This window comes from Heptranchias perlo, chromosome 6, assembly GCF_035084215.1.
Source record: "Heptranchias perlo isolate sHepPer1 chromosome 6, sHepPer1.hap1, whole genome shotgun sequence".
Taxonomy (NCBI): Eukaryota; Metazoa; Chordata; class Chondrichthyes; order Hexanchiformes; family Hexanchidae; genus Heptranchias; species Heptranchias perlo.
The window spans coordinates 40,919,998-40,939,544 of NC_090330.1; the positions used below are offsets into that span (position 1 = coordinate 40,919,998).

A 19,547-nucleotide genomic window follows, 5' to 3' on the forward strand; every position below is an offset into this window, starting at 1 on the left:
CTCTGTCCCTGATCTGTTGCAATTTTAAAATGCCTGATTTTTCAGGGCATGAGATGCCCACCTGAGTCAGGCAGCAGCCTCCTCTGTTTATACAAATCGGTGTCCTATTATGTTAATAGGATCCTGACTCCATCTTAACCTGGAAGATAACGAGATGCCCGCAGCAACCAACCAGACAGCTAGAACCTGGTGAGACCACTGAAGCTTAAAACTTTCCTTTGTGGGGCCAGGAGGAGCATGAGTGCTCCTTCACGGCTACACAGGGGGAAGTGTAAATCTCTCCTGCCCAGACTCTTTCCCCCCTCCATCCCCCTTCCCGAACCGCTAACATTCCCAGAACCTGCCTTCCCTCACACTTCTCACACTTACCTTGGGCCTGGCGGGCTACATACGGGTCACCTGATTTTCCACCACGAAAAATGGCCTATAATGTGGTGATGGGGTGCCTTTGTGTCATTGGGTAATGACCAATTGCTGGAAGTATACACGTGTGGATGTCAGGCTTGGGGGCTGTCATGTTCCTACTGTCGAATAACCAGTCAACAATCACTGCATGGGTTCACACATGAGGAGAGGTCACGATCAAGGTGCTGGAGAATTACTGGAGTTGTACCTAAGCATGAGTTATTTGGGTAATCTTTAAGTTTAAGTCAAGTTTAGGTTTATTTAAGTTTATTCAAGTTTCTCTTTCCAAAGTGGCTGGTCAGGAAGTCAGCCAACAGCATATTAACAAGACCTGGCCATTAAAATTGGCTGGACCTCCCGCTGCTGCTTCTAGACAGGCCGGCCACTTGCTAGCCTGCTTTCCCACTCGGGAGTTCAGGTTCCCACCGTTCTACCAAACGGCGTCATATTGTGGTCTGTGTTTAATAATAGTTTGCTGAAATATTGTAGCCTTGTACCAAACTTTTATTGACTGATACGATGCTGGTTTCCCTTTCCACTCTTCTGTGTAATACTAATTAGTGTTTTCATGTTTAAAAAGAAAAATGAGGGACAAGAGTGAACTTTGTGTTTCTCAAGTTGACAGGTATCTTTGGCACTTAAAGCAGATAGAGCACATGTGCACCTGCACACAGTATGCTGGCACATGCACACTTTATAAGTACTTTTAAAACAATTTCCTTGTCCAGTTTTATACTGTTAAGTGGAGGACTCATGGTGCTAAAAATGCTTTAGTTGCAGTGCAGGGGAGAGTGGGCGGAATTGTGGGTGGGAGGCAGTCAAGTTTTATGGGAATCATGTGAAGATTACTGCTGTTCACTGTTTATAGTAACGTCGTAAATGTGCTCTTTATGTAACAATAGAAATCTTGTTCCGATGCTTTTTAACCACTACTCGCTTGGCTTCTGTCACTAGCTAAATTTCTAGTAGCAAGAAAGTGAAGTAATGGGGGAAATTTTAACTCCCCCTACCCAGTTTCTCCCTGGTGGGGATGGGCAGTTACAATGGAGCAGGAGACTTACGCATTGGCCTCTCGCCCAGATCCTGCCGACTACAATTTTAAAGTTCTGGAGCCATAGACGCTGGCTCAAAGCCAGTGATGATGCCTGACTGCAAACTTAACCTGAGGCCTGAATGGGAAGCCCTGGTGGCTTCCCTGCCAGGCCAAACCTGTTGGGAAGTGAATCCAGGCCCAGAAAAGTCCCAGCAAGGTAAGTCATTTTTAATTTTCTCCTCCAGGCCACACAAAGAAACCTTGGGCTTCCCCAGCCTCTGGCTTCACTCCTCCTACTGTAATCTCAACCCCCTCCTGACCACTAACCTTAGTGCCGGGGACTGATCCTTTTGGTGCCCGGTGACAGCTTCGTGCCGCACGATTTTATCAACCGGGCTACAGGGGCATTTCGGTCGGAAACTTGGCCAGTGGCATGTTAATGACAGCCGGCTGCTAAAATCAACCGGGCCTCCCCACTGACGCTTCCAGGTGGGCCGACCACTCGCTAAGCCGCGTTCCCACCCAGGAGTTAAAATCGAACACCCGCAAGTCACATCTGTCGGAAACCCACTAAAATATTAGGTTTCACTTGAGTCCAGTTTTGTGCAGTTGCATCATTTATTGTGGTACATGAAAACAAATGGTGCATTTGCTTCTGATTTGCCACTGCAAGTGAGGTATTAATCTCTGTCAACACGTGCCCACTGTGCTGAATTCATCCTAGTGCTAAATGTGCACGGAAAAAGGAGAATTGTTTTTATTCATTCATGGGATGTGGGCGTCGCTGGCGAGGCCAGCATTTATTGCCCATCCCTAATTGCCCTTGAGAAGGTGGTGGTGAGCCTCCTTCTTGAACTGCTGCTGTCCGTGTGGTGAAGGTTCTCCCACAGTGCTGTTAGGAAGGGAGTTCCAGGATTTTGACCCAGCGACGATGAAAGAATGGCGATATATTTCCAAGTCGGGATGGTGTGTGACTTGGAGGAGAACGTGCAGGTGGTGTTGTTCCCATGTACCTGCTGCTCTTGTCCTTCTAGGTGGTAGAGGTTGCGGGTTTGGGAGGTGCTGTCAAAGAAGCCTTGGTGAGTTGCTGCAGTGCATCCTGTGGATGGTACATACTGCAGCCACTGTGCGCCAGTGGTGAAGGGAGTGAATGTTTAGGGTGGTGGATGGGGTGCCAATCAAGCGGGCTGCTTTGTCCTGGATGGTCTTGAGCTTCTTGAGTGTTGTTGGAGCTGCACTCATCCAGGCAAGTGGAGAGTATTCCATCACACTCCTGACTTGTGCCTTGTAGATGGTGGAAAGGCTTTGGGGAGTCAGGAGGTGAGTCACTCACCACAGAATACCCAGCCTCTGACCTGCTCTTGTAGCCACTGTATTTATATGGCTGGTCCAGTTAAGTTTCTGGTCAATGGTGACCCCCAGGATGTTGATGGTGGGGGATTTGGCGATGGTAATGCCATTGAATGTCAAGGGGAGGTGGTTAGACACTCTCTTGTTGGAGATGGTCATTGCCTGGCACTTGTCTGGTGCGAATGTTACTTGCCACTTATCAGCCCAAGCCTGGATGTTGTCCAGGTCTTGCTGCATGCAGGCTCGGGCTGCTTCATTATTTGAGGGGTTGCGAATGGAACTGAACACTGTGCAATCATCAGCGAACATCCCCATTTCTGACCTTATGATGGAGGGAAGGTCATTGATGAAGCAGCTGAAGATGGTTGGGCCTAGGACACTGCCCTGAGGAACTCCTGCAGCAATGCCCTGGGGCTGAGATGATTGGCCTCCAACAACCACTACCATCTTCCTTCGTGCTAGGTATGACTCCAGCCACCGGAGAGTTTTCCCCCTGATTCCCATTGACTTCAATTTTACTAGGGCTCCTTGGTGCCACACTTGGTCAAATGCTGCCTTGATGTCAAGGGCAGTTACTCTCAGCTCACCTCTGGAATTCAGCTCTTTTGTCCATGTTTGGACCAAGGCTGTAATGAGATCTGGAGCCAAGTGGTCTTGGCAGAACCCAAACTGAGCATCGGTGAGCAGGTCATTGGTGAGTAAGTGCCGCTTGATAGCACTGTCGATGACACCTTCCATCACTTTGCTGATGATTGAGAGTAGACTGATGGGGTGGTAATTGGCCAGATTGGATTTGTCCTGCTTTTTGTGTACAGGACATACCTGGGCAATTTTCCACATTGTCGGGTAGATGACAGTGTTGTAGCTGTACTGGAACAGCTTGGCTAGAGGGGCAGCTAGTTCTGGAGCACAAGTCTTCAGCACTACAGCCGGAATGTTGTCGGGGCCCATGGCCTTTGCCGTATCTAGTGTGCTCAGCTGTTTCTTGATATCATGTGGAGTGAATCGAATTGGCTGAAGACTGGCTTCTGTGATGGTGGGAATATCGGGTGGAGGCCGAGATGGATCATTTACTCTGCACTTCTAACTGAAGATGGTTGCAAACGCTTCAGCCTTGTCTTTTGCGTTCACATGCTGGATTCTGCCATCATTGAGGATGGGGATGTTTGCAGAGCCTCTTCCTCCCGTTCGTCGTTTAATTGTCCACCACCATTCACGACTGGATGTGGCAGGACTGCAGAGCTTTGATCATATCTGTTGGTTGTCGAATCGCTTAACTCTGTCTATAGCATGTTGCTTCCGCTGTTTAGCATGCATGTAGTCCTGAGTTGTAGCTTCACTCTTCAAAATGAGTGCTGTGCTAAACAGGATGGCAGCATAAATGTATCATTCTGCATAAGAAACCCTTTACCATCCTCAGTAACTACATTGTTAAACAGTATTATATTGCACTGCCAAAATGATGACGTACTGTTTTCAATATATTTAGTGTTTGCCACAATAATCACATCTTTAAATTGACCCTTTCTGCTGAATCTACTCATTGTTTCCAATGTAAACTATATTTAATTGAACACAGAAACTGGGAATCTAAAGTAATAAAAGTGTGGTTTAAATGATTGCAAATATCACAAGTTTTTCCTGACATGAAGCCCAGCTTCAGTATTAATCTCTGCTAAACATTAAAATTGTAATAAAGTTATTGGACTTCAATTTTTATTAAATTTACATGTCACATTTTGTTATGAAACATTCTCGATTGCGTGCACCTTGTTGTAACATGCAAAATAATGGACTGTTAAACTGAAGAGAGTGGGGGATTTGTTGTGTTTACAGCCATGACTGGCATCGTGCTCATTAAAATAGTGCTCACTCATAAAGTTGAGGAGATCTTAAAAATAAACAGAATAGGATCCATTTTTCCTGAGACACATTGGCAAATATTTGGAGGTAGAGTTCTCTTAGAACTTTCCTTAAATAACTCAATCATTTAGAAGGATGAAATAACTGGCAACATTGAGTCAACTTTTAACTTGCGCCCAAAACGAGTGCAAAGTGGGTGAGGCGATCACGTCACTCGCCTGTTCATTTTCATGCCTCACTTAAATTTGATAGGCGCGCAGTCAATGCAAATCGCACTCATTGTGAAGCTGAGCTAAAGCCAGTTTTTGCGTTCTGGAAGGCAGAAAATGTCCACTGGGAGATCACCCAGAACTTTCAACAATGCTCTGGAGGCTTTAGTGCAGAAAATAAGGAGGAGAAGGATTGTCTTATTTACAACAGATGGGAGAAAGATGAAGGGAAGGCCAGGGAAACATTGTCGTCGGTGGCTGAGAGTATCAATGTCCGCAGTTCTGCCCCTCTGACCTGGAACCAGTGCAGAAAGAAGTTCAGTAACCTGACCCAAGCTGCTAAGGTAAGACTCCTATTCACAGCAGCTCATCACCACCTTCTCAAGGGCAATTAGGGATGGGCAATAAATGCTGGCCTCGCCAGCGACGCCCACATCCCATGAACGAATAAAAAAAAAAGCCAGACTGCCCCAGCAGCAGCCGAGGTGCCGTAGTCTGCAGCCAGGCCTTCTTAGCCCCAAGCTCCTCAAGGTTGCTAGCCATGGCCTTTTCAAGAGCCTTTATTATAGTTTTCTACACCCCAAGCTGAAGCCACTTGGGGAGCACCTCATAGGAGCACTAGAGTAGGTAGATGAGCACTTGGGATAGGCACTAGGTTGTAGTTCATGGCAGGTGTAAAGATAATTATAAATTACATTCTTTTTCAAAATTCTTGCTGTGCAGAGTTTGTTTGGTGAGTATTTGATAACCACGCAATGCTTTTGTCGGAAAGCCCCATGCTTGTATTTGGGTTGAGTGAATCCTAAGGATGGCGGATGGTCTGGGACTGATGTTGGGAGGGACTGTTGGTGGAGCGGAATAGTGTTTTCAACTGAAGTGCTCCTCAATGAGCTGCTGTCGAAGTGCTCTTGCAGCTGGCGGGATAGATGACCCTTGTTCTTCCTGATCATTCTTAGTGTCTGCCTGTTCTTCATGTTCCTCCGCCACCACGATGCTCAGGGTCAATGGGAGAGGGGATTGAGGACTGATGCAGACTGAAGGCATCATGGCAGCTACTGACATGCATGATGTGTTGCATGTTGTCGTACACTAGCTAGGCGTTCAGTTAGTGAAACACCTTTCTATTCATATAGACTCTAGGCTCTTGTACTTGAGCACACAAGCCTATATGTGTGCAGTCAATGATGCACTGTACCTGGGGGGAGCCTGCAGTTCTGGCTAAGCCCAGAGCCCTGTCTCCCTGCTTCGCAATGCGAAAGGTTCGAGGATTTCATTTCCACAACATTCACCTGCGGAAGGAGGAAGCCTCCGAAAGCTTGTGAATTTCAAATAAAATTGCTGGACTATAACTTGGTGGTGTAAAATTGTTTACAGTTGTCAACCCCAGTCCATCACCGGCATCTCCACATCTTGATCACCATAGGCAAGGATATACAAGGCCTTGTGCTGGGCTGCAACAAGTTACAGAACTCTGTGATGGCCTCCCTGTTAAAGCGGAGGCTCCTAACACACAAGGCTCCTTGGTGAGCTGCAGGTAAGAGGTTCTGAGCCAGTACCCTCACGTGGGATAAGACCTCCTGCGAGCTACCCTCCTTCCGTCTCTTCTCTCTGCAGCTCCCTGGACTCTAGTCAGCTCCTCCTCTCCTTCCAGCCACAATAGCAGTGTAAGCAACAAACACAATAAAACTAATTAGAAGTTTGCTTGGTCAAATTCCCTCTACTGACTCACCAAATAGCGTTCAGAAATAATCATCATCATTTCTAGGAGCCAAAAGTCCTCAAAAGCAACACATTAGCAGTCCAAATAAACTAAACAGTAATTTCCCGGACAGCAGCTAATGATCCCTTTATATAACGGTCGAAATGACGCTCTCCAGGCTGTTCCAGCCTATGATTTCTGTGACTGATTTAGAATTGTTGAATAGGACACCAGAGCTATTGAAAAGGGCTTTTGGGTCCTAAAACAATCAGCATGCTTAAACAGGCACCTGCTGATTTCAGGCAGGCATGCTGGATGCCTAAAAGAAGCCCCAATTCAAAACGGCGATGGGTAAATTCTGTGAATGAAACGTGCATGCAAGATCGGGACCCCGGCTTTTAATGCCTCAGTATCATTTTTTGGAGGTAAAACGGATGTTCACAAGGTGAAAATTCCCCTCATTGTGTTGGAGCAGGGTTATGTGCACCTTGCAGAGCAATTTTATTCTTAAGATCATTGAGTTAAAACCATTATTCAATGCTAATATGTAATTGCATCTGCGTGGTAAATAAAAACAATGGGGGCAATTTTGACCAGAATAAAATGGGAGATAGCGAATCGGCAACTTGTTTTACATCTCTCCTGATTTTTATTTCCATTGACTGCGCGAGCTCCGATCAGTTCCTACCTAAATTGGCAATTGGAGTCCTAATTACGTCATAGGACCCAAGTTTCCATATTAAAAGGGGCCTATCGCTTGATACAGGCGGGGCTTTGGACACTCAGAGGTAGGCGCCTTTTAAAATGGAGCCGGCTACATCGCCAGTGTTAATGGGGTGGTAAGGATCCCGACCCCATTTTGAGGCTGTTACCATCCTGTTAATGCCAGGCGAAGGGAGTGAAAATCGACTCCTTAGTCTTTTTTTAACTGGTGCTGCAGCACTTTGCAGGTCCAACATCCTGTGGTCAAAGTGATAGGACATGGGTTTGCTCCTGGATCTCCAAACACTAGATTCTTGATACCAGCCACTTCACCATGGGGAGGTGTTGAATACAGACTGGACACTTTCCCACAGAGAAGAAGTGAAAATTAGAGCCAGACTCATACCAGGGCTACATTCACATAATACAGCACCAATTTAGCAGAACTTTAGGGAGCAAATCTGAGGCACTCTGCATTTGCTTGTTCCACCCTGTTTGCCTGCCTGCCTGCTTAATGCACTACCTGCCTCTCTTGCCTGCTCTCTGTTTTATTCCCAGAACTTTGTATGCCTCCAAGAGCCTGCCTGATTCCCAGGTTAGGCTCGTCATAGCCACCATTGTTGAGTTTCCTGATCTGCAGTTTTGGCAATGAGACAGTCCTAATTGTCTTTGTCTCAGTCAAGGTGAGTTAGTTGTCAGAACTTGCTGGTTGGCACCCTGTTTATCTTTTGCAGCTGGTTAAATCAGGCAATTTAAATTTTCCACACATCAGGAAGCTGCGGTAACTGATGGAGTGGCTACATGGAGCACAGGAAGTTTGAATTAGCTGATTTGACTGTCTGCAAAGAACATATGGTTTGGCAAGTTTCAGCAAAGAGCCCACCCTTACCAAGGCAATGGGCTGGGGAAGCATTGAATCCCCAGTAGTAACATTAATTAAAGTTTAATGAAACTCTTCTCTGGCAGGAATCATTTGCAATATTTTGCACTGACAAAATATAACTGGATTACATATTTTTTTTAAAAATGTAACCTAAAAAAAGTGCCCTCTTTTTAGAGGGGCACAACTAATAAACACCCAAATCACACAAAAGACAAGGGAAACTTATCAAATTAAATAATAATATTATTCTTGCCTATGGTATTTAGTTTGAAGAGTACAGCATGTTACAAGAATCAGCATATTTTTCTAATTCTTTCTTATATTAATCACAAGCATTTTTCAGTATGCGTGATAAAATAAAAATTGTAGAATACTGTCTTATGAAAGTTACTAAAAGTGCTAGAAAAATTATCTGAAAATGTGATTGTATCAATTTTATGTTGTTCTCACTGAAGCACTTGGCTCTGATTTGTGTGTAGTATTTTATAATTTCAACTCTACAAAGAAATAGTCACTTTGAGACATTCTGGGGGAAGTCTAGAGGAGATAGTACACTGGCAGTGGTCTACTGCTGGTTCTTTATTCACATATGAAAGATCTGTAATTCACAAAAGAACCTCAGATCAAGTGAATTCTGAGGCCTTCCCCATGACAAATTAAATATAGAAAAATATTAAAGGAAATGTTTTGAAATATGAAATTTTACATCGAATTACATCGAAACTACAGCACAGAAACAGGCCATTCAGCCCAACTGGTCTATGTAGGCGTTTATGCTCCATACGAGTCTCCTCCCTCCCTACTTCATCTAACCCTATCAGAATACCCTTCTATTCCTTTCTCCCTCATGTGCTTATCTAGCTTCCCCTTAAATGTATCTATGCTATTTGCCTCATCCACTCCTTGTGGTAGTGTGTTCCACATTCTTTATCACTCTTTGGGTAAAGAAGTTTCTCTTGAATTCCCTATTGGATTTATTAGCAACTATTTTATATTTATGATCTCTAGTTTTGGATTCTCCCACAAGTTGAAACATTTTCTCAATGTCTACCCTATCAAACCCTTTCATAATCTTAAAGACCTCGATCAGGTCACCCCTCAGCCTTCTCTTTACTAGAGAAAAGAGCCCCAGCTTGTTCGGCCTTTCCTGATAAGGTTATCCTCTCAGTTCTGGTATCATCCTTGTGAATCTTTTTTGCACCCTCTCCAATGCCTCTATATCCTTTCTATAGTATGGAGACTATGGGGTAAATTTTAATGTAGAGCTGGGGGATTTGGGGGTGGGGGGGATTTCCAGACGGGAAACCTGGAAGTATGGGTTTCCCGGGCGTCCAAACGATTTGGACGTAAGGACGTCTTTCAATTTTTTTTCAGTAGATTGCCCGCCCAATAGTTAGCCAGATTGACATGCTGGTTGTCAGTTGGACAGGATAGCAGCCAGGGATTGGATGCCAGCAGCTAAGTCTTAGATCGGGGGGGGGGGGTGGAATTGCTCATTGGGGGGGGGGGGGGGGGGGTGGAGTCAGTCATCAGGGGGAGTTGGACATCAGTGTGCTTCCTCCAGACCCAGGGTCGGGGGTCATCGGGGTCGACGGTTATCAGGGTCAGCGGTCATCGGGGGGGAGTCAGTCATTAGGGGCTCCTTCATGGGGGGGTTGGACATCAGGGGCTCAGTCATAGGGGAGGGCCGGACATTGGGGAGGGGGTCGGCCATCGTGGGATGGGTCTGAGATCGTGTGGGGGGGTCGGAGATCGTACGGGGGTTGTAGATCATTGGGGGTGTCTCAGATCATGGGGGAGTCAGAGACTGTGTGGGTGGGTCGAAGATCGTGGGGGGGCCAGAGATCGTGGGGGGGGCGGGGGTCAGAGATCGTTGGGGAGGGGGGGGTCGGCCGATCACGTGTGTGGGACTGCGGCTTGTTGGGTCAGGAGGAAGCACATCTGCTCCCCCTGGCCCATAAGCAGTGCAATAAAGGCACGCACTGTTGATCTGGGCCTTTTCACCTCCTCTTACGTGACGTGAAGCAGGAGGCCTGGGATTCCGGGCCCCAGGAGTTAGAAATAAAACTGCCACTAAAATGGAGGCACGCAGCCTCCTTAAGAGATTTCACTGACCGACCTGCCTCCTGAGAGCAGCTTGGTGGCCCGCCCCTCAACACGCCTCCATTAAATCAGGAAGTGGGTGGGTTGGAGGCGAGTTGGGATCAGGTTTTACTTTTTTACAATTTTTAACTTCCCACCTGCCCCCAACCCACCCGTTCTTGGGGTTAAAATTTACCCCGAGAACTTTTATTGAACTATACTGTCATAGTGGAGGATCGTTCACCTGACGAAGGAGGAAGCCTCCGAAAGCTTGTGAATTTAAAATAAAATTGCTGGACTATAACTTGGTGTTGTAAAATTGTTTACAATAGTGGAGGAACACTAATGTTAATTTCCACAATGACCATGTTTTGTTCTTTTGTTCACTGCAATCACAGATATTCTTCATCCTTAGGTGCACAGAACATTGAGAATACAGTGATTAGTGGGAAATGCATGTGATATCTTGACATGTTTCTTCACACTGTTGTCGGTATCATTAGTAAGGATAATGAACATGGCAGCAATGAATGCCTAATCCACATAATTATATTGAATAAATCCCTAAGACCAGTAGTAATTATCTGTTTAGGTGTCTCTTATTCTTTACTTTGCCAATTTGCTCCTGATATTTAGAAGTTACATGATTGTACAAGAAAAGTGAGACACAGTCAATAAGTTGGTAACTATTGGTATGTTAAATATGTGTCTGTCTGTCTGCTTAAGTTCTTGGGGAGTTGCAATGGAATTATACAACTGGAATTGGTCCAATAGAAACAGACCATGACATGTTGGAAGGTCCAGTTGTTACCTTCCAATGTGCAATGACATTACAGTAATTGTGTTCAAATTTTTGTAATGAGTAATTATTTCCTTTGAACAGTGATATGTGGTGAGGTGCAGATAATTTAATGATGAGAACACTACTTTTCCAGATTTATTGGCATAGAAATTCTATGGTGCCGCACCCATTTTTCAGGTGCAAAACGGGTGCCTAAGCATCCAATATCGCGGGTGGGTTGAGCGTACGCTCATTGCGCACTAGTAGGGCAGCACCAGCTATATTGGTAAGAGGTGTCCAGGGCCTGCACCTGTGACAGGCTTTAGGCCCTTTGCATATGCAAATAGGGTGCCTAATGCCTTTTGAGGCCCCTTTTGTAAAATTGGGCTTCCCTGAACGCAGCCGACGCCAGAAAAACCAGCTCTATATGCGGCCTGACCTTAAAGAGACTGCTGGAGGCCACCACCAAAAAACTAAGTTTCTAAAAAAATACTTACTTAAATGTGGAGCCAGGAGGTGCAGGAGTGCACTCCTTGACATCAAGGCAGCATTTGACTGAGTGTGGCACCAAGGAGCCCTAGTAAAATTGAAGTCAATGGGAATCAGGGGGAAAACTCTCCAGTGGCTGGAGTCATACCTAGCACAAAGGAAGATGGTAGTGGTTGTTGGAGGCCAATCATCTCAGCCCCAGGGCATTGCTGCAGGAGTTCCTCAGGGCAGTGTCCTAGGCCCAACCATCTTCACCTGCTTCATCAATGACCTTTCCTCCATCATAAGGTCAGAAATGAGGATGTTCGCTGATGATTGCACAGTGTTCAGTTCCATTCGCAACCCCTCAAATAATGAAGCAGTCCGAGCCCGCATCCAGGCTTGGGCTCATAAGTGACAAGTAACATTCGCGCCAGACAAGTGTCAGGCAATGACCATCTCCAACAAGAGAGAGTCTAACCACCTCCCCTTGACATTCAATGGCATTACCATTGCCGAATCCCCCACCATCAACATCCTGGGGGTCACCATTGACCAGAAACTTAACTGGACCAGCCATATAAATACTGTGGCTACGAGAGCAGGTCAGAGGCTGGGTATTCTGTGGCGAATGACTCACCTCCTGACTCCCCAAAGCTTTTCCGTCATCAACAAGGCACAAGTCTTGGAATACTCTCCACTTGCCTGGATGAGAGAAGCTCCAACAACACTCAAGAAGCTCGACACCATCCAGGACAAAGCAGCCCGCTTGATTGGCACCCCATCCACCACCCTAAACATTCACTCCCTTCCCCACTGGTGCACAGTGGCTGCAGTGTGTACCATCCACACGATGCATTGCAGCAACTTGCCAAGGCTTCTTCAACAGCACCTCCCAAACCCGTGACCTCTACCACCTAGAAGGACAAGAGCAGCAGGTACAAGGGAACAACACCACCTGCACGTTCCCCTGCAAGTCACACACCATCCCGACTTGAAAATATATCGCCATTCCTTCGTCGTCGCTGGGTCAAAATCCTGGCACTCCCTCCCTAACAGCAGTGTGGGAGAACCTTCACCACACGGACTGCAGCGGTTCAAGAAGGCGGCTCACCACCACCTTCTCAAGGGCAATTAGGGCTGGGCAATAAATGCCGGCCTCGCCAGCGACGCCCACATCCCGTGAACGAATAATAAAAAGGTGCAGGAGTGCTCCTCTCGGGTCCATTGCAGTTGATGATTCTCGGCCCCCGTCCCGAGTTTGAGAGAGAGAGAAAAAGCAGGAACAGTAATACTTTCTAAAATGACATCCATAGCCATATGCAGGGGGATGGGCACCAGGATGTAGCATTAGAAAGGAGAAATAAGGTGCACAAAGGATTGGGACAGACAGATAGAACTAGAGTAAGAAATAGTACAGTATTCGGTGGGATCAGGCTAAGAGAGGATACAGAAAGGTCTAAGATAGGTTTAGAGTGCATGTGTATAAACATGGTAAATAAGGTTGGTGAGCTGTTGGCGCAATTAGCCGCATGGGAATATGATGTAGTGGTGATAACGGAGACCTGGCTCAAAAAAGGGCAGGATTGGGTACTAAATATTCCTGGATACAAGGTATTCAGGAAAGATAGGGAAGGAAATACAGGATGTGGTGGTGATGGGGGGGTGGGGGGTGGCAGTATTGATTAAGGAGAATATTGCAGTACTGGAGAGAGAGGATGTCCTTGTAGGGTCAAGGACAGAATCTATTTGGTTAGAGTTAAGAAACAATAGAGGTGCCATTACACTACTGGGTATATTATATAGGCCACCAACTAGTGGGAAGTTTATAGATGAACAAATTTGCAGGGAAATTACAGAGAGGTGCAAGAACTATAGAGTAGTGATAATGGGGGACTTCAACTATCCTAATTTAGACTGGGATAGTAACAGTGTAAAGGGCAAAGAGGGGGAGGAATTTCTGAAGTGTGTTCAGGAGAACCTTCTTGATCAGTATGTTTCTGGCCCAACAAGAAAGGAGGCATTGATGGATCTGGTTCTGGGGAATGAGGTGGGTCAAGTGGAGCAAGTGTCAATGGGGGAACATTTAGGGAACAGTGATCATACTATCATAAGGTTTAGATTACTTATGGAAAAGGACAAGGAGCAATCTAGAGTAAAAATACTTAATTGGAGGAGGGCCAATTTCAGTGGGTTGAGAACGGATTTGGCCCGGGTAAATTGGAATCAAAGATTGACAAGCAAAACTGTAATCGAGCAATGGGCAGCCGTTAAAGAGGAGATGGTTCGGGTACAGTCTAGGTACATTCCCATGAGGGGGAAAGGTAGGACAACCAAAGCCAGAGCTCCCTGGATGACAAAAGAGATAGAGAGTAAGATGAGGCAGAAAAAGGGGGCATATGACAGATGTCAGGTTGATAATATAAGTGAGAACCAGGCTGAATATAGAAAGTACAAAGGAAAAGTTAAAAAGGAAATAAGAGGGGCAAAGAGAGAGTATGAGAATAGACTGGTGACTAACATAAAAGGGAATCCAAAAGTCTTCTATAGGCTTTTAAATAGTAAACAGATAGTAAGAGGAGGGGTGGAGCCGACTAGGGACCAAAAAGGAAATCTCTGCATGGAGGCAAAGGGCATGGCCGAGGTACTAAATGAGTACATGGCATCTGTCTCTACCAAGGAAGAAGATGCTGCCAAATTCACAGTAAAAGAGGAGATAGTTGAGATACTGGATGGACCAAAAATTGATAAAGAGGAGGTACTAGAAAGGCTAGCTGTACTTAAAGTAGGTAAGTCACCTGGTCCAGATGGGATGCATCCTGGGTTGCTGAGGGAAGTAAGGGTGGAAATTGCAGAGGTGCTGGCCATAATCTTCCAATCCTCCTCAGATATGGGGGTGGTGCCAGAGGACTGGAGAATTGCAAATGTTACACCCTTGTTCAAAAAGGATGTAAGGATAAACCCGGCAACATCAGGCCAGTTTAACCTCGGTGGTGGGGAACCTTTTAGAAACAATAATCTGGGACAAAATTAATAGTCACTTGGACAATAAATGGATTAATATAGGAAAGCCAGCATGGATTTGTTAAAGGCGAACCGTGTTTAACTAACTTGATTGAGTTTTTCGATGAGGTAACAGAGAGGGTTGATGAGGACAATACGGTTGATGTTGTGTATGTGGACTTTCAAAAGGCGTTTTGATAAAGTGTCACGTAATAGGCTTGTCAGCAAAATTGAAACACATGGAATAAAATGGGCAGTGGCAGCATGGATACAGAATTGGCTAAGTGACAGGAAACAGAGCGTAGTGGTGTACGGTTATTTCTCTGACTGGAGGGAGGTGTACAGTGGTGTTCCCCAGGGATCGGTACCAGGGCCACTGCTTTTTTTGATATATATTAATGATTTGGACTTGGGTGTACAGGGCACAATTTCTAAATTTGCAGATGACACAAAACTTGGAAGTGTAGTAAATAGGGAGGAGTATTGTAATAGATTTCAAGACGACGTAGACAGGCTGGTGGAATGGGCTGACATATGGCAGATGAAATTTAACGCAGAGAAGCGTGAAGTGATACATTTTGGCAGGAAGAACAAGGAGAGGCAATATAACCTAAAGGGTACAAATCTAAAGGGGGTGCAGGAACAGAGAGACCTGGGGGTAAATACGCACAAATCTTTGAAGGTGGCAGGACAGGTTGAGAAAGCGGTTAAAAAAGCATAGGGGATCCTGGGCTTTATAAATAGAGGCATAGAGTACAAAAGCAAGGAAGTTATGTTGAACCTTTATGAAACACTGGTTCAGCCACAACTGGAGTATTGTGTCCAATTGTGGGCACCGCACTTTAGGAAGGATGTGAAGGCCTTAGAGAGGGTGCAGAAAAGATTTACTGGAATGGTCCAAGGATGAGGGACTTCAGTTACGTGGATAGATTAGAGAAGCTGGGGTTGTTCTCCTTAGTCAAAGAAGGTTGAGAAGAGATTTGACAGAAGTGTTCAAAATCATGAAGGGTTTAGATAAAGTAAATAAAGACAAACTGCTCCTATTGGTGGAAGGGTCGAGAACCAGAGGACACAGATTTAAGGTGATTGGCAGAAGAACCAAAGGCGACATGAGGAAAAACTTTTACGCAGGGAGTAGTTATGATCTGGAATGTGCTGCCTGAAAGGGTGGTGGAAGCAGATTCAATCATGGCTTTCAAAAAGGAATTGGATAAATACTTGAAGGGAAAAAATTTGCAGGACTACGGGGAAATGGGACTAACTGGATTGCTCTTACAAAGAGCCAGCACAGGCTCAATGAGAAAAATGGCCTCTTTCTGAGCTGTAACCATTCTTTGATTCTATGATTCTATGGAGAAAAGTACATTTCTCCAGGTTTCAAAACATCTTACTTTTTTTCCCTTTCTGTACAAATGATGCCCAGACCAATCTGCTCAATTACCATAGAAAGAATAATAGAATATTCTTACTTTTTCGGGTATAAAGAGATGGAAAAGGCTCTTTTATTTATATATTTTTATGGATGTGTTACAGGTGAATAAATAGAAAGATGTCGCATCACAGGAAACCTCTGCGGACTCATGTTTTTCCTTTTGTTTTGGTAAGTGTGGAAGCTAAATTTAGAATATGTTGGAATGAAAATGACCTTTGGCTGGTATGGAAACAAGTAAGAATTTGTGACACCTGTATTTTGTGTCCTTGACTTCCAAAGAGTAGTCAGGCTGTGATTTCAATTATTCAGAATCCAGTCCTTTCAAATGCCATCTGATCAGCTGATTTGTATGGGCCCAACTGGAAATACAGCTGAAATTTTGAAAACTGAGACCTAACCACCTGATTTTTCTTACTTGCCCATGAAATGGTGCTACTCTCTCATCTCTCAGCCTGTCGCAAAAGTCACGGCTGAAAGACATGCCATTTCCTCCGAGTAACGTAAACAACTGAGAATAAAAAATAATTTCTTGCATCTTAAGCAAGTTTTCTGATTAGTATTTCAAATATTATATCTGTAAAGCCCTGTACCTTTCAGTATCAGTAAGGTGTGTAATATTTTTAGCTTGTGTCAGCCATATGATATATTGCTGTATTAAAGCAATGAGAAAATTAATATTGTGTTTAAACTGCAACAAGACTGCAGCAAGTATTAGAAACCACATTCCAGGTCCCAGAATACTAGTAAGCAACACCACAATAGTAGATGTGCAACAGACATAAAAGGAGGAACTTGTATTTATATAGTGCCTTTCACATCCTCAGAACATCCCAACACACATTCACAGCCAATGTTTCTTTTGAAGTGTAGTAGCTGCTATTTTGTAGGCAAATATGGCAGCCAACTTGTGCACAACAAGATACCACAAACAGCAATTAGATAAATAACCAGCTAATCTGTTTTGATGGTATTCACTGAGGGATGAATGTTGGCCTGGACATCAGGAGAACACCCTGCTCTTCTTTGAATTGTGCCGTAGGATCTTGATGGCACCTCTGACAATGCAATGCTTCCTCAGTAATGCACTGCATTACTAGTAAGTATGAAAAAAGATTGTCTTTCGTGCTTATGAAGTGTCCTCATAATCCATTACTGTTTATAAATCCTATATATATTTATGATATTGAAAAGAAAACATTGTTAAGATTGACAGTACATTTAAATACCCTTCAATTCCTAAATGTTGCCTCAAGCAATGCAAAAAGTGATTCTGTTAAATGTGAGTTTAGTGTATGGGTAATGTTTTACAGATTTGCACTTCTGACAAGTGAAGCTCTATACTAGAAGTGGGAATTTGTAAATTTTACCCATTTATTAACTGTAACCTTTCCATGCCAAAAAAAAATCTCTCCTTCACATCAGATCTTGACTTCTAATGCTACACCTATTTAATTGTTTGTGGGTAGTCAAATGACATATGATAGGAAATGGAAAAATGGATTTATCATAGTATCATAGAATAATAAAGCACAGTAGGAGGCCATTTGGCCCATCATGCCTGAGCCAGCTCTTTAAAAGAGCTAACAATTAGTCCTATTCCCCTGCTCTTTCCCCATAGCCCTGCAATTTTTTCCTTTTCAAGTATTTATCCAGTTCCCTTTTGAAATTCCTATTGAATCTGCTTCCACCACTCTTTCAGACACTGCATTCCATAATCATAACAAGTCGCTGAGTAAAAAAAAAATCTCATCTCCCCCTGGCTCTTTTGCCAATCATCTTAAATCTTCGAGAATTATTTTTGAAGATCTTAAATTCAAGCATTTGTAAAGCCAAAGCCAAATATCCAATTTCGGCAGCTGGTTTGTGAGAGAGTCTCTGAGAGCTTCAGTGAACATGGTCACACTCCCTCACATTATACAGATTGGAAAACACACATGTTCACAGGTAGATCACCAAAATTACCCCACCCCATAAGGTACCATGCACACACGAGAAGAACAAGCGCAAAGAGTTACAGGTTACAAGAATAAAAGGAAATTAAAGGATATATTGAAAGGGCAGGGAAATGGATTAGAGTAGATAGCTCCAGTTGAAGAGACAGTACTGGAAGGATAGAATGACTTCCTTCTGTGCTGTAGAATCTACAATTTCCATGATTCTAAGTAACAGTCATTTTCCCACTACCCAGCCTGTTTCTAGGAAACTAATGATAAACTGTCTGCACATTTTGTTTTCACTGTGGATGAAATCTACCCATTATTTTAAGGGAAAGACATACCTGAACACAAAGGGGGTGAAATTGGTTTTCACCGGTAACGCAAAACAGACTCATAGTGAATCGGCAGCCCATTTTACAGCGTGCCCAATTTTCTTTTCCATTGAAGTCAATAGAGGAGAAACTTGGACACGGTGTAAAATAAGCTGCCGATTCATTATAAGCCTGTTTCACGCCACTGGCGAAGACTAATTTCACCCCCAAAGTGACTGCAAAGTGAGCAAAATTTAGTTATCTGCAGTTTGACCTAAAATAGCTCAATTTGGGTGACTTTGGTTTCTGAATTCAGTTTAACTTATATCCTTTTGGCCGTACTACATAAGGGAAATGTTATGAATTCACGTTCCCAGTGCAGTGGTTCACCTGCCGAGAGCACATATCAGGAATTCAGGCATGGAGGTCAGTGGGCCCCAGATGATTTTCCTTAATGGATGGACAACCCTGCAGGTCCGACTGACCTCTGCGCAGAATTCTCTATATACACTCCCAGATGTCAAAGTTACCTGCTGGGAACATGAGGTTTGCAAAAATATCCTTTAAATGCCCAGCAAAACGATAATTTATTTTAATGCTGTACAAATTCCACTATGTATAAGGACCCTGGCCTTGCAGCTCCTTAGAAGCCCTGATTTCTCTCTCTTTCTGCACTACCCAACTTCTTCACTGTTATCTGTGCTTATTTTAACTTGCAGGCCAATCTCAAATGATTACTTTCCCTATAATTCCATATAACTAATCCTGATCTCTGCAGGCTGATCATTACCACCTCCATTGGCACTTGGCAGTTTTCCAGGACTTTGATGAGCTGGAATTATATCTCATAATTTTACCAATCTGTCACAGCAAAAATATTTTTTAAATAAAAACAAAACCTTTCAAAACCAAAAAAGAAACATTTGGTATAAATATAATACATGATTTCTATTCCATAATTGTAATTTAGATGGGTTTAATTGAGAAAAGGTGACTTTCTGGTTTCCCTTCACAGAAGGCCACTCTTTAAATAGCTGCATATTTGGCAAATAAGCTGTCATGTAAAGGAGAGCTTTATGTTTTTACAGATCTGCAAGATCTAACTTGATCTGATATTTCTTTAGAATGTTTTCCTATATTAAAGGCACTATATATATGCAAGTTAAAAGCATTCATCTGTCCTTGTTGTCATGAGAAAGCAGTGCTGTGTGTTATCATCAAAATGGGATAACATGCAATGATGTTTTTGAGGTGCAATCATCATTTCGACACAATTTCCATCATTGTATAATTTGTTTTGCAATGCCCTTTAAAAATATCCAGCAAACTTTCAAGTAGGACCACCAACTCCTTTCACCCTAGTATTAGCCATCAGAAGATATTTACAAC

The 19,547-nt window shown here is 44.0% G+C and overlaps 1 protein-coding gene across 1 annotated transcript in view; it reads left to right on the top strand.

The window, feature by feature from the left end:
• edar (ectodysplasin A receptor) overlaps positions 1-19,547 on the top strand; it is a 74,836-nt gene that overhangs the window by 25,338 nt on the left and 29,951 nt on the right. The window contains exon 2 of the mRNA XM_067985434.1: positions 16,012-16,078. Coding sequence (XP_067841535.1) covers positions 16,028-16,078 — 51 coding nt within the window. The 5' untranslated portion in view covers positions 16,012-16,027. The remainder of the gene's footprint in view (positions 1-16,011; positions 16,079-19,547) is intronic.